At 50.5% G+C, this 13,414-nt stretch overlaps 1 protein-coding gene across 1 annotated transcript in view; it reads left to right on the forward strand.

Annotated features, from left to right (window-relative positions):
- Positions 1-13,223, forward strand: part of MAST1 (microtubule associated serine/threonine kinase 1) — a 33,537-nt gene extending 20,314 nt beyond the window's left edge. The window contains exons 11-24 of the mRNA XM_006874304.1: positions 5,840-5,978; positions 6,084-6,216; positions 6,354-6,519; positions 6,615-6,716; positions 6,904-7,026; positions 7,645-7,754; positions 8,460-8,638; positions 8,730-8,977; positions 9,281-9,484; positions 9,685-9,914; positions 10,228-10,350; positions 10,445-10,581; positions 11,691-11,878; positions 11,968-13,223. Coding sequence (XP_006874366.1) covers positions 5,840-5,978; positions 6,084-6,216; positions 6,354-6,519; positions 6,615-6,716; positions 6,904-7,026; positions 7,645-7,754; positions 8,460-8,638; positions 8,730-8,977; positions 9,281-9,484; positions 9,685-9,914; positions 10,228-10,350; positions 10,445-10,581; positions 11,691-11,878; positions 11,968-13,223 — 3,338 coding nt within the window. The remainder of the gene's footprint in view (positions 1-5,839; positions 5,979-6,083; positions 6,217-6,353; positions 6,520-6,614; positions 6,717-6,903; positions 7,027-7,644; positions 7,755-8,459; positions 8,639-8,729; positions 8,978-9,280; positions 9,485-9,684; positions 9,915-10,227; positions 10,351-10,444; positions 10,582-11,690; positions 11,879-11,967) is intronic.
- Positions 13,224-13,414: the final 191 nt, after the last annotated feature.

Genomic DNA, 13,414 nt, shown 5'->3' on the forward strand with positions numbered 1-13,414 from the left:
CTTTCTACTCCCGTAAAGATTTACACCCTCGGAAACCCTGTACAGGGTCGCTATGGGTCGGACCCGACTCGATGGCACTTAACAACAACAACAACATACTCATTCAAAGCTCGATCCTTACCTCCATTCATTTACTTATCCATCTCCTTATCCATTCATTCTTCAATCTACCCATATATTCCTCTATTTGATTCTATATATCTGTGCATTCATTGTCGGTCAGTTTGTTGTACTGGGTGGCTTGCATGGTGTTGTGATGCTGGAAGCTATACCACTGGTATTTTAAATACCAGCAGGATCACACATGGTGGACAGCTGGTTAGGGCAGACTAGTAAAAAGGAGAGACAGACTACTTCTAAATGGTTAGCCAGTGAAAATCTTATGAAGAATAGTGGAACACTGTCAGCACCAGAATAGTGAATATTAAAACGTTATGAATGGCACCAGAATTTTGCCAGATATAGCGCCAGATGATGAGCCCCTCAGGTTGGAAGTCACTCAAGACAGGACTGGGAAAAAAACATTTCCTCAAAGAAGAATTGATTGTGATGACAAGAATAGAGTAAAGCTTTTTTTTTTAATGTTTTATTGTGAATTACATGGTAGTTTACATGGGGGAACTTTTAATTTTACATTCATTCCATTGTATATCATCTCATTGCCATGGTTCCAATCCCTCCATGCATCATCAACCACCCAAAGGGTATATCCCAGAAACCCGCCCCCTACACTTCCCCCTCCTCCCCCCAGTTTTCAGCCCACAGTCCCCTTTCCCTCTCTGGGTCCAAAGACCCCAGTCAAGTAAAGCTTTTGGGATGTCCCTTCATTGGCTGATGGAATACAACTCAAAATGAGGAGAAACAGCTACAAGCTTACATTAATAATTAGAACATGGAATGTATGAAGTATGAATCTAAAAAAATTAGAAGTTGTTGAAAATGAAATGGAGTTGAAATGGACTGGTATTGGTCATTTTGAATCTGACAATCACATGTTTACTATGCTGGGAATGACAAATTGACGAGGTATGGTGTCACATTCATCATCAAAAAGAATATTTTAAAGTAGCATGCAGTCTGTGATAGGGTAATATCCATATGCCTACAAGGAGGACCTCATATTGAATTGTGCCCCATCAGCAAATGAAGGTTCTGAAAGCTGTACTTCGTTTGTGTCATCCTAGTCAACTATATTTTTAAAAGGCAGCTCTTCCCCAGTCATATTTTGAGTGCCTTATAGACCCAAGGGACTCATTTTCTGGCACTGTATCTGACAATATTCTGTATTATATAAAGGAAAACATGGTATCAGGGTCGGAAGAAGACTCATTAACAAACTGCAATATACAGATGATACAACCTTGCTTGCCGAAAGTGAAGAGGACTTAAAATACTTGCTCATGAAGATAAAAGACCACAGCCTTTGGTATGGGTTGCATCTCAATGTAAAGAAAGCAAAAATCCTCACCACTGGACTAATAAACAACATTCTTATTAATACAGAAAAGATTGAAGTTGTCAAAGACTTCATTTTGGGTCAGAACAACAACAGACGGGCTAAATGTTGAATGATGCACAAAACATCCAAAGAAGATGGGAAAAACACACAGTCATTGTACCAAAAACAAATGTTTAATGTTCAAACATTTCAAGAGGTAGCATATGACTAAGAGTCAATGGTACTGAAGGAAGAAGTCCAAGGTGCACTGAAGGCACTGGCAAAGAACAAGACTCTAGGAATTCATGGAATGACTGCAAAATGAAATCTTTCTACAAACTGATGCAGCACTGGAGGCACTCACTCATCTATGCCAAGAAATTTGGAAGATAGCTAGGTGGCCAACTGATTGGAAGAGATCCATATTTGCACCTGTTCCAGAGAGAGGTGACCCAATGGAATGTGGAATTCATTAAACAATATCATTAATATCACATGCAAGTAAATTTTTGCTTATTAAGATAATTATCTTAATAAATTAAGATAATTCAAATATGGCTGCAACAGTACATTGTCAAGGAACTGCCAGAGGCTCAAGCTGGATTCAGATGAGATCATAAAAGGAAGGCTATTATTGCTGATGTCAGATGGATCTTGGCTGAAAGCAGAGAATACCAGAAAGATGTTTGCCTTTGCTTTATTGACTATGAAAAGGCTTTCAGCTGTGTGGATCATGATAGTCTATGGAAAACATTGAGAAATATAAGTATTTTGGAACACTTAATTGTGCTCTTGAGGAACTTACCTGTACATAGACCAAGAAGAAATCATTTGAACAGAAGAAAGGGCCACTGAATAGTTTAAAATCAGGAAAGATGTGTGCCAGGATTGTATTCTTTCTCCTACTTATTAATCTATGCTGAACAAATATTCTGAGAAGACAGATTCTATCAAAAAGAACATGGCATCAGGATTGGAAGAAGACTCATTAACAGCCTGAATTATGTAGATGATACAACCTTGCTTGCTGAAAGCAAAGAGGACTTAAAATACTTACTGATGAATATCAAAGACCACAGCCTTCAGTATGGGTTGCACTTCAATGTAAAGAGAACAAATATTCTCACCACTGGACCAATAAATAATATCATGATAAGTGAAGATAAGTGGAGAAAAGATTGAAGTTGTCAAAGGCTTCCTTTTGCTTGGATCCACTATCAACACTCACTGAAGCAGCAGTCAAGAAATCAAACGACTTTACTGCATGAGGCAAATCTGCTGCACAAGACCTGCTTAAAATGTTCAAGAGCAGATATGTCAGTGTTAGGACTAAGGTTCGCCGGACCCAAACCATGATATTTTCAATAACCTCATGCATGTGAACGTAGGACAATGAATAAGGAAGACCACACAGACAGAAGTATTGATCCATTTGAGTTATGATGTTGGAGAAGATTATTAAAAGTACCATAGAAGACCAAATCTGTGTTGGAAGAAGTATGGCTAGCATGCTCCTTAGAAACCAGGATGGTGAGACTTTTGTCTCTCATACTTCAACATATTATCTATCAGTAAGGTCCAGTCCCTGGAGAAAGACAGCATTCTTGATAAAGTGAAAGGTCAGCGAAAAACAGGAAGATACCCCCCACTCCCCACCCCAATGAGATGGATTGGCACAGTGGCAAAAGCAATGGGCTCAAGCATAACAATGATTGTGAGCACTCGATGGCACTTAACAACAACCCATTCATTCATTCATCTATTTATCGTTCATATTTTTATGAGCTCTGGTAGCGTAGTGGTTACGAATCGGGCTGCGAGCCGCAAGGTCAGCAGTTCGAAACTACCAGCAGTTCTGCGGGAGAAAGAGGAGGCAGTCTGCTCCCGTAAAGATTTACAGCCTCGGAAACCCTGTGTAGGGTCACTATGAGTTGGAACCGACTCCATGGCACATCACAACAACAACAACAATTTTTATTCATTCATCCATTCCATATCTGTCTTGTCCACATATATTCATCTACTTATCCACAGTTAGTCTATCAATTTATTTACCCATCCAACTATCAGTCTATATATTTTCACTTGCTTTTACATCCACTTCTCCATTTCTCCAGCAGTGCATATATTCATTAAAATGTGAACCTACCCACCACCCAAACAAACATGTCTTGTGGATATTAGGGTACATACATGGTCTCATGCTGGGTAAGATGGAGGGTCAGAGAAAAAGAGGAAGAACCCCAACGAGATGGAACGGCCAGGTGGCATCACTGATGGCGTCAAGTGTGGCGGCGGTAGTGAGGTTGGCCCAGGATCGGACATTGTTTCGTTTTGCTGTGCATGGGGTCGCTATGAGTCAGTTCTGACTTGATGGCACCTGACAACAACAACAACAACAACAACAACATGGTCTCATGGAGCTACAGCTGTGCCTTAGTCAGGAGGGACCAGTCACTGGAGAAGGATATCATGTTTGGTAAAGTGGAGGGTTGGAGAAGAAGAGAAAGATTCCCAACAAGATGGATTGGCACAGTGGCAGCATCGGTGGGCTCAAACATAGCAATGATTGTGAGGTTGGCCCAGGGCCGGGCAGTGTTTTGTTCTGTTGTGCATAGGGTTGCTATGAGTTGGTACCAACTCAATGGCACCTAACAACAGTAACAAGCCTTAGTTAACCATCACTCAACATATGTTTCCTAATCATGTCCCTCAGGCCACTTGCTGTAGTAATAGCTGATGGCATAGCAGTTGATGAGACAGACACACCTCTCCCTCATAGAGGTTATATTGTCTGTAGACAGACAATAAACAAGCAAAAAGAGACAAGTTAATTTCCTGCAGTGAATGGCAATGAAGACCATAAGGCTCAAGAGGAAATGGTGGTGCAGTAGATAGGGAGTTTTCCCAAGCCTAAACTTACATCAGGAAGGGAACCCAAGTCTCTTTTGTGACTGGATTTGGAGGAGCATCTAGGAGGTCAATGGAGCTGGAACCAAGTGGGCAAGGGAGAGGGTTGGGGTAGATGAGGGCCTCGAGATGACAGGATTGAACATGCAGGTCTTGGAATGACCCAGAACGGTACTGGGATTTCATTCTGTGTGCAACAGGAAGCCACAGGGGGATTTTAAGCAGAACTGACGTGGCCTGATTCATGATTTTAGAATATCCGTTTAACTGCTGTTGGTGTTAAGTGCTGTCAACAGCTGTTAAATGGACATTTAAGCAGTTAAACGGATATTTACAGTGTGACTTTGTATAGCGTTTCCAAGGAACAACTAGTGAGCTTGAACCACCTACCTTTAGGTTCAAATCAACCTTGCAGTCCAGTGCATTAACCCTGTAAATAGGACAAAAGCGAGGAGACCTGGGCAGGGACGACTGTATGAGTCAAGACCAGTGAGAGGAAGTAGAGCGAAGTGGGCAGAATCAGGATCTATTTGGTGGGTGGAGCACACAGTGAATGATCAGTCGGCACCTTCTGCCCATGACCCAGCTCCAGTGTATCACCTGGAAGACAGCTTGGTTTCTCAGCATAAATGAGTATCAGAATTTCCTGGAACTGTGCTCAAATACAGATTCCTTGGCTCTATCTTCAGAGAGTCTGATACCTAGCTAAATCTAGGTCAAGCAGAAAGAATGGAGGGAGGTCAGAAAGGAAGACATTTATGCATATGATTGAAAAATATCTCTCAGCTTCAGGATTGGTTGCATCTAGGTGCCAAAACATGTCATAAGGAACCTGTCTCTCCCTCTTGGCTCTGCTCTCCTATGTGTAGGTGTCTCTCTAGACAGGTCCTGATGTAGAAGGCTCCCCACCTTACATTTTACCCATTTAGTAATCCTTGTAGAAAAGAACTTTTCTCCCCTCAAAGTCCAAGGGCTGACTCACTAGATCAACTTGGGTTACATGCTGACCCAGCCTCTTTATGCGGAAGGAAACGTGACCCTTGTAAGAAAAAAAGAGGAATGGATGTTGGTGAGACTAAAATACAAGTCCCCATTAGAGTAACTGGTGCGAGCCAGCAATCTGTGTTTTAGGACTGGGACTCTCAAGGTTCAGATGCTAGAGAAGGGCTGCATTCCCAGATGCACCCAATAAGCAGGCCAGCTTTAGTCCTGACCAGCCTGGTGTTCCAACTCCACATTCACCATCACACCCTGCATGACCCAACCACTGTCCAAGCCTCAGTCCCCTTGGGTGTAAAATGGGCGGGTCACACTGATTTTGGAAGACGTATAAAAAGACGAGAGAAGTCTGATAGAAGGCAGAGGGAAAGGGAGCCTCAGTTTGCCTTATCTATAAAATGATGGCAGATTTCGTGCTATGCGCGTGTGGAGTGCTCAGCTCTGGGCCTGAAGTACCTCCCTCCTTCATGAGGGCCTGCCATGTCACTGCAGGTGGAGACTGCGCCACCTTGTTGAAGAACATCGGGGCCCTGCCCGTGGAGATGGCCCGTATGTACTTTGCTGAGACGGTGCTAGCGCTGGAGTACTTGCACAACTATGGAATTGTGCACCGCGATCTCAAACCTGACAAGTGAGTCTTGACCTCCCGTCAGCTCCGTGCCCTGGGAAGCCCTGATGGGGAGGGCCAAGTGATGTGGATGGACTTGGCCTCTGAGGCCCCTACTTGTGCCTGCAGCCTTCTCATCACTTCCATGGGTCACATAAAGCTGACAGATTTTGGCCTTTCCAAGATGGGACTCATGAGCCTCACTACCAATCTGTATGAAGGCCACATTGAGAAGGACGCCCGGGAATTCCTGGATAAACAGGTGTGTACGCGGGCATGAGGGCATCCCGGGTGGAGTGACCCAGCAGGACCGTGGGGCCAAGGGCCTGGTGGGGGTGATACAGCACCCCCTCGAGGCCCCTCCTACGGCCAGGGCGCAGGCTGATGGCCTGCCCCCAGGTATGCGGGACCCCGGAGTACATCGCCCCCGAGGTCATCCTGCGCCAGGGTTACGGCAAGCCGGTGGACTGGTGGGCCATGGGCATCATCCTCTACGAATTCCTGGTGGGCTGTGTGCCCTTCTTTGGAGACACCCCCGAAGAGCTTTTTGGACAGGTCATCAGTGGTGCGTGTCTCTGTGGTGGGTGGGCACAGGGTACAGGCCTACCTAGGGCCCCATGGACTTCAAAAATGACCTCCAGCACCATCCTTTCCCTGCAGATGACATTCTATGGCCTGAGGGAGACGAGGCCCTGCCCACAGATGCCCAACTTCTGATATCCAGCCTCCTGCAGACCAACCCTCTGGTCCGACTTGGGGCAGGTAAAGGGCCTACTGAGCATAGGGGCTAAGGGCTGAGGACCTGGGGTCTTTGGTGGGAGTAGAGGTCCATGGCCCCAGACCCAGTCTGGGCTCCAAGTGCTGTGTGACCTGTTGTGAAGACAGGAATGGGGAACTTGAAAAGCTGCGTTCTTGCTTGGATCACTTCCCCGCTCTGCCTCTTGCCCAGGCGGAGCCTTTGAGGTGAAACAGCACAGTTTCTTTCGAGACCTGGACTGGACAGGTTTGCTGAGGCAGAAGGCTGAGTTTATACCTCACCTGGAGTCTGAGGATGACACCAGCTACTTTGACAGTGAGTGAGGACAAGAGGCAGGGCGTGGATACAGGGTGGGATCCAAGGAGAGAAGAGCGCATGGTAAGGTGGTGCCATGGTTAAAGCGCTTGGCTGCTAACTGAAAGATTGGTGAGTCAAAGCCATCAGCTATTCCATGGATGAGTGATGTGATGGTCTGCTGCAGTTAAGATTTACAGCCTTTGAAACTTATGGGGCAGTTCTGCTCTGTCCTTTAGGGTTGCTGTGAGTCAGAATCGTTTCTCCTGTAATGATGGGTTTGGTTTTGAGATATGAAACCAGACTCCTAAAAGAATGGACCTGAGGTTGAAATGGGGGCATGGCCTACTCTGGAGTGGGGCAAGCTGGGCATGACCAGCTCTGGGTGGAGGTAAGATGGACTGGACTCAGTTTGATCTAGATAAGAAATGAGGTTGGAGTAGGGTTGAGGCCTATACTGAGGTGAGTTCTAAGTTTGGACCTGGGCCTGGGCTAAGGGCAGAGACAGAGGCTGGCCTGAGGTGGCCAGGGTGAGGCGCACTGGTGGCGGGGATGAGGCAGAGGTGGGCTATGACTTGCTGGCCATGCTTGCAGTGGGGCAGGGCTCTGGCGGGGGTGTGATCTGAGGACCCTCCCCAGCCCGCTCAGACAGGTATCATCACGTGAACTCATATGACGAGGATGACACAACAGAGGAGGAGCCCGTGGAGATTCGCCAGTTCTCCTCCTGCTCTCCACGTTTCAGCAAGGTGGGTACAGGTGGGCCTTCTGGTAGCCTGAGCAAGGCTGGGGCATTGTGGGCAGGACCTGGACTGAAAAAGTGCTGGCAAAGGAGGTCGGCCTGGAGTGGGGGGCTGAGGAGACTGCCCGTAGGTGGTAGGCCCGAAGTCTTAGATTGGCCAAGTTTCTGAGGTGGGTAAGGGTCAGAGAGTGGTGAGGCCTGGTGGAGTCAGGGTAGGGCGAATATGAGACAGGCCTTTGATTCTGAGTGGTTACTAAAGGGAACCTGGACAGGTGTGGACATGAGGCCTATAGGGGGCAGAGCTAGTCAGGGTAGGTTGGGGTTGGGTCTTGGGGATCGAGAGGATGAATTTTAGGGACAGGACTTTGGGTTGGGTGTGACCTGGGCAAGGGTGTAGGAAGGCCAGTCAAGGTCATTGAGGTGTAAACTTTTCTGGGGGCAGGGCCTAATCTGGGTGGGATTGGTCCTCCAGCATGGACAGTTGTTATTAAGCTTGAACATGGTAGAGCCTAAAATGGAGCAGGGCCTAACAACGTTGTGAGGTGGGAGCTTAACTGAGGAAGAGTGAGCTGATTGAGGCAGTCCAGAATTGGGTGGGCTGGCCTTAAGAAGGGTCAGGTCGAGCGTGGTGAAGACGGACCCAGGAATGAAAAGCTAATTGGTTCAGAAATGAAAACTGGGACCTCTTCCGGCCCTCTCCCACACTCTGCAGGTGTACAGCAGTATGGAGCAGTTGTCGCAACATGAGCCCAAGACGCCGGTGACCACAGCAGGGGCCAATAAGCGGGATCCCAGCAGCAAGGGTCCGGAGGAAAAGGTGGCCGGCAAGCGGGAAGGACTGGGCGGCCTGACCCTGCGTGAGAAGACCTGGAGAGGGGGCTCCCCGGAGATGTGAGCAGGGGCGGGGTTGGTCCAGGGAAGGGCCCAAAGAGGTGGACCTTCCCTAACCAGGCCCAACCTCTCCCCACCACCAATTGCACAGCAAGCGCTTCTCAGCATCTGAGGCTAGTTTCCTGGAGGGGGAAGCCAGCCCCCCACTCGGGGCACGCCGCCGCTTTTCAGCCTTACTAGAGCCCAGCCGCTTCAGCTCCCCTCAAGAGGATGAGGATGAGGCAAGGCTCCGCAGGCCTCCCCGCCCCAGCTCAGATCCCCCAGGCTCGCTGGATACACGGGCCTCTAAGGAGGTAGCTCCAGGGGACTGCAACCCCAGCTCCGGTGACCCTGATGCCAGTGAGTACCATCTGGTGCTGTCTTCCCCAATTCTTCAGTGCCCATATATTGAGCGTTCCATGAGCATAGTATTGTATTTGTATGTGCAAAATCTCATTTAACCTTCACACTCAAACCTGAAACTCTCAACCCAGTGTGTCAGAGTCAGACAGTCACACATGTATTTGAGACTGATTTTTGTATGGGAGCTATGCTCAATGCATATGTTACCTGTGTTCGTGCAAAGGTGGAAGAAAATGGGAAGCATTTCAGGCAGAGGAAACAGCCTGGCCTGGCTCCTAGCACATGTGCTCTTTGTTGTAGCTGATCGTGCTCGCTCAGGAGACCTCTGTCCATCCCTGAAGGATGGAGACCCATCAGCTCCTAGGGCTACCAATGATCTGGTTCTGCGAAGGGCGAGGCACCAACTGTCAGGAGATCCTGCAGTAGAGAAGCGGCCTTCCCGAACTGGGGGCAAAGTCATCAAGTCAGCCTCAGCCACTGCCTTGTCTGTCATGATTCCTGCAGGTGATGTAGGGCCCCACCTGGAAGGGGAGGGGATGTTTCTGTTTGTTCTAGGACTGGCCAATAAAACAATTGTATCTACACACACATACAATCATTGGTTCAGGGATGGACTAATGAGAGTCTGCCCCGGGACACTATCTGACTTGGGAAGTCTATCTTTCTGATCCTATCCCCTGACCAAGGATGGTTTATATCTGCAGTGGACCCACATGGCAGCTCACCCCTGGCCAGTCCCATGTCCCCACGATCTCTGTCCTCTAACCCGTCTTCAAGGGATTCCTCACCCAGCCGCGACTACTCACCAGCTGTCAGTGGGCTCCGTTCCCCCATCACCATCCAACGCTCAGGCAAGAAGTATGGCTTCACACTGCGTGCCATTCGTGTCTACATGGGTGATTCAGATGTCTACAGTGTCCATCACATTGTCTGGGTGAGCTCTCATGGATGGGCTGTCTTTTGGGGGAGAGAGGCCCCCAGGGATAAAATGGGCAGAGAAGGAGCCCCACCCTAGAGGGTGGATGACTCCCACCCTAGAGCCAGGCAGCCTGGGTGCAAATATTCTGTGACCCCCTTGTCACATCCCTGAGCCTTAGCTGCAGCTGTAGATTAGAGGTAATTATTATTTATAGGGTGATCTGAGGATTACAGCGCATGTGGACCTAGGTGTTTGGCACATAAACTTTGGACGTTTTCTTTGTTACCAATCCGATTAATCCTGCGCTTGTGGGGTGCCCCATCTCCAGCATGTAGAAGAGGGGGGCCCAGCCCAGGAGGCGGGGCTCTGTGCTGGGGACCTCATCACCCATGTGAATGGGGAGCCTGTGCATGGGATGGTACATCCTGAGGTCGTGGAGCTGATCCTCAAGGTAAGTGCAGGGGAGGCCAGGCAATGGGAAGGAGGTAGGGGAGACCTGGATCTTCCTGAGGGGCCTAAACATTCCTTCTTCCCAACGCCCCTAGAGCGGCAACAAGGTAGCGGTGACCACAACACCTTTCGAGAATACCTCCATCCGCATCGGCCCGGCACGCCGTAGCAGCTACAAGGCCAAGATGGCTAGGCGGAACAAGCGGCCTTCTGCTAAGGAAGGCCAGGAGAGGTGGGCAGAGACAAGTGTGATAGGCAGGTTTATCAACCAAACACACCAGGTGTCTTGGATCAGTGGGCGTGGCTAAAGTGGGAAGTACCCAAGTGAGAACCCCCTCAGTAATGACCAGGGCCACTGAGTGAAGAGCAAAGACAGGAATGTGGGAAGACTCGGGAAGTTGCACCTGGATTCTAGACGGAGAAAAAGATTGTGGGAGTATCTTGGTAAGGTGGGCGGATACAGCGCTTGATTGGTGAACCCAGACTGGGAGGGGCCATGGCATATTAGCTGGGCTAAGCAAAGTGGCAGCATCAATGGGCTCAAGCGTGGCAACAATTGTGAGGTTGGCCCAGGATCGGCCAGTGTTTCGTTCTGTTGTGCATAGAGTCGCTATGAGTCGATACCGACTCCCTGGCAGCTAACAATAACAAGAGATGGTCTTGCCCTGTTAAATGTGTTTGGACTGGATTGAAAGCATACTTAGTTGGGATTTCTGTCTGGAATAAATGAGCCAAGCAGGACCGGGCCAATTGAAATAATTTCATTCCTTATAGGAATAACTAGGATAGGTGGGTGGCTCCAAGAGAGTGTTCAGTTTTGATAATTGGTCTGGGCCTGGGAAATGAGTGGGTGGGGATTCTAAGTGAGAGAAGTCAGACAGAACTGAATCGAGTGAATTTGTACCTGCCCTGATTATGTGAGTTGTAGCTGGTGATGGAGAGGCTAGGAGAGATTGTGGTTTTTTTTGTTGGGCGTTTCCCGTCGGGACAGGGAGTGACCAAAAGGAGATGTTGTTGTTGTCAGGTGCCATCGAGTTGGAACCGACTCATAGCGACCCCATGCACAGCAGAACCAAACAATGTCCGATCCTGGGCCAACCTCACTACCGCTGCCACACTTGAGTCCAAGAAAGAACCAATAGATGGGTGGTGCTAAAGTGGGAGGAGCCTGGGTGGGCTGAGCCAAGTGAAGTGCTTGTTCTGATAGGTGCGTAGTAACGAGAGGGAGGGACTAGGAGGAGTGGCGGTTCCAGGAGCTGTTGGGCGACCTTGAACTGGGAGGAACTGGGAGTTTTGCAGTCTGATCAAGGGTAAGTGGGTTTTCCCCTCCTTCTTCCCCAGCAAGAAGCGCAGCTCCCTCTTCCGGAAGATCACGAAGCAGTCAAATCTGCTGCACACTAGCCGCTCACTGTCATCTCTGAACCGCTCGCTGTCGTCCAGCGATAGCCTCCCGGGTTCACCCACGCACGGGCTGCCGGCGCGCTCGCCCACGCACAGCTACCGCTCCACACCTGACTCCGCCTACTTAGGTAGCTTTGGCCTGCGAGGGGACACCTGTGTGAGGGCTGGCGGGCGGCAGCACATGCCCAGCATCTGTGACACCCTTTCTTGCCCGTAGGCGCCTCATCACAGAGCAGTTCGCCTGCCTCAAGCACGCCCAACTCGCCGGCGTCGTCAGCGTCGCACCACATTCGGCCCAGCACGCTGCACGGCCTCTCTCCGAAGCTACACCGCCAGTACCGCTCTGCGCGCTGCAAGTCGGCTGGCAACATTCCGCTGTCACCCCTGGCGCACACACCTTCCCCGACGCAGGCGTCGCCACCACCACTGCCAGGCCACACGGTGGGCAGTTCGCATACGACACAGAGCTTCCCGGCCAAGCTGCACTCATCACCGCCTGTCGTGCGCCCACGCCCCAAGAGCGCAGAGCCGCCCCGCTCACCACTCCTCAAGCGCGTGCAGTCAGCCGAGAAGCTGGGAGCTTCGCTGGGCGCCGACAAGAAGGGTGCACTGCGGAAACACAGCCTCGAGGTGGGCCACCCGGATTTCCGCAAGGACTTCCACGGTGAGCTGGCGCTACATAGCCTCGCCGAATCAGACGGCGAGACGCCCCCAATTGAGGGGCCTGGAGCGTCCCGGCAGGTTGCAGTCCGCCGCCTGGGTCGCCAGGAGTCGCCCTTGAGTCTGGGTTCAGACCCACTGCAGCCCGAGGGAGCCCCCAGGCCGCTGGCCTCCAGCAAGGAGGAGTCCCCAGGTGGCCCTGAGGCTTGTACCCCACCCCGAGCGACCACCCCAGGAAGTCGGACCCTGGATCGCGATGCCAGCAGCACGCGGCATCAGAGCGTGCAGACCGAGGACGGCACGGGTGGGGTAGCCAGGGGTGTAGCCAAGGCCGCATTGAGTCCGGTTCAGGAACACGAGACTGGCCGGCGCAGTAGCTCTGGTGAGGCTGGCACACCCCCAGTGCCCATCGTTGTGGAGCCTGCCCGGCTGGGGGCTAAATCCGAGGCGACCCCATCTCCGAGCTCAGACTTCAAGGGGCTGCAACAACCTGTGCCCCTGACGACTCCAGTACCCGAGGCGTCCCGAGGCAGGGAGCGCTGGGTACTGGAGGTGGTAGAGGAGCGGACCACGCTGAGTGCACCTCGCTCCAAACCCGCCTCCACTAAACTCTCCCCAGAACCCCAGACTCCTGTTCTAACCCCATCAAAGAATGTGCCCAGCAACACAGGGTCCCCAGCCCCACCCGCTTCTCTACTGGTCCCGGGGACTAAGTCTGAGGTGGGGCTGCCCTCACGGTGCCCTGTTGAAACTGTGCCTCCTCCAGGCCTGACAAAAAAAGGGGCACCCTGCCCTGCACCTCCAGGTCCATAGCCCAGGAGGCCTCTTGCTCTGTGCTGTACAGCTACCTGTATACATATGTACACATATAAATAAAGTACCTCAGTGCTCTGTGAACTTTCGTGGACTTGCTCCTCCCTCCCTCCCCTGGCACATGTTCCATCCCCTGTGTTCCTGTGCTTATTGAGCATGGGACTCCAGCCTTGAGTGGAGACTTGGACCCT

This window comes from Chrysochloris asiatica, unplaced genomic scaffold (assembly GCF_000296735.1).
Source record: "Chrysochloris asiatica unplaced genomic scaffold, ChrAsi1.0 scaffold00268, whole genome shotgun sequence".
Taxonomy (NCBI): domain Eukaryota; kingdom Metazoa; phylum Chordata; class Mammalia; order Afrosoricida; family Chrysochloridae; genus Chrysochloris; species Chrysochloris asiatica.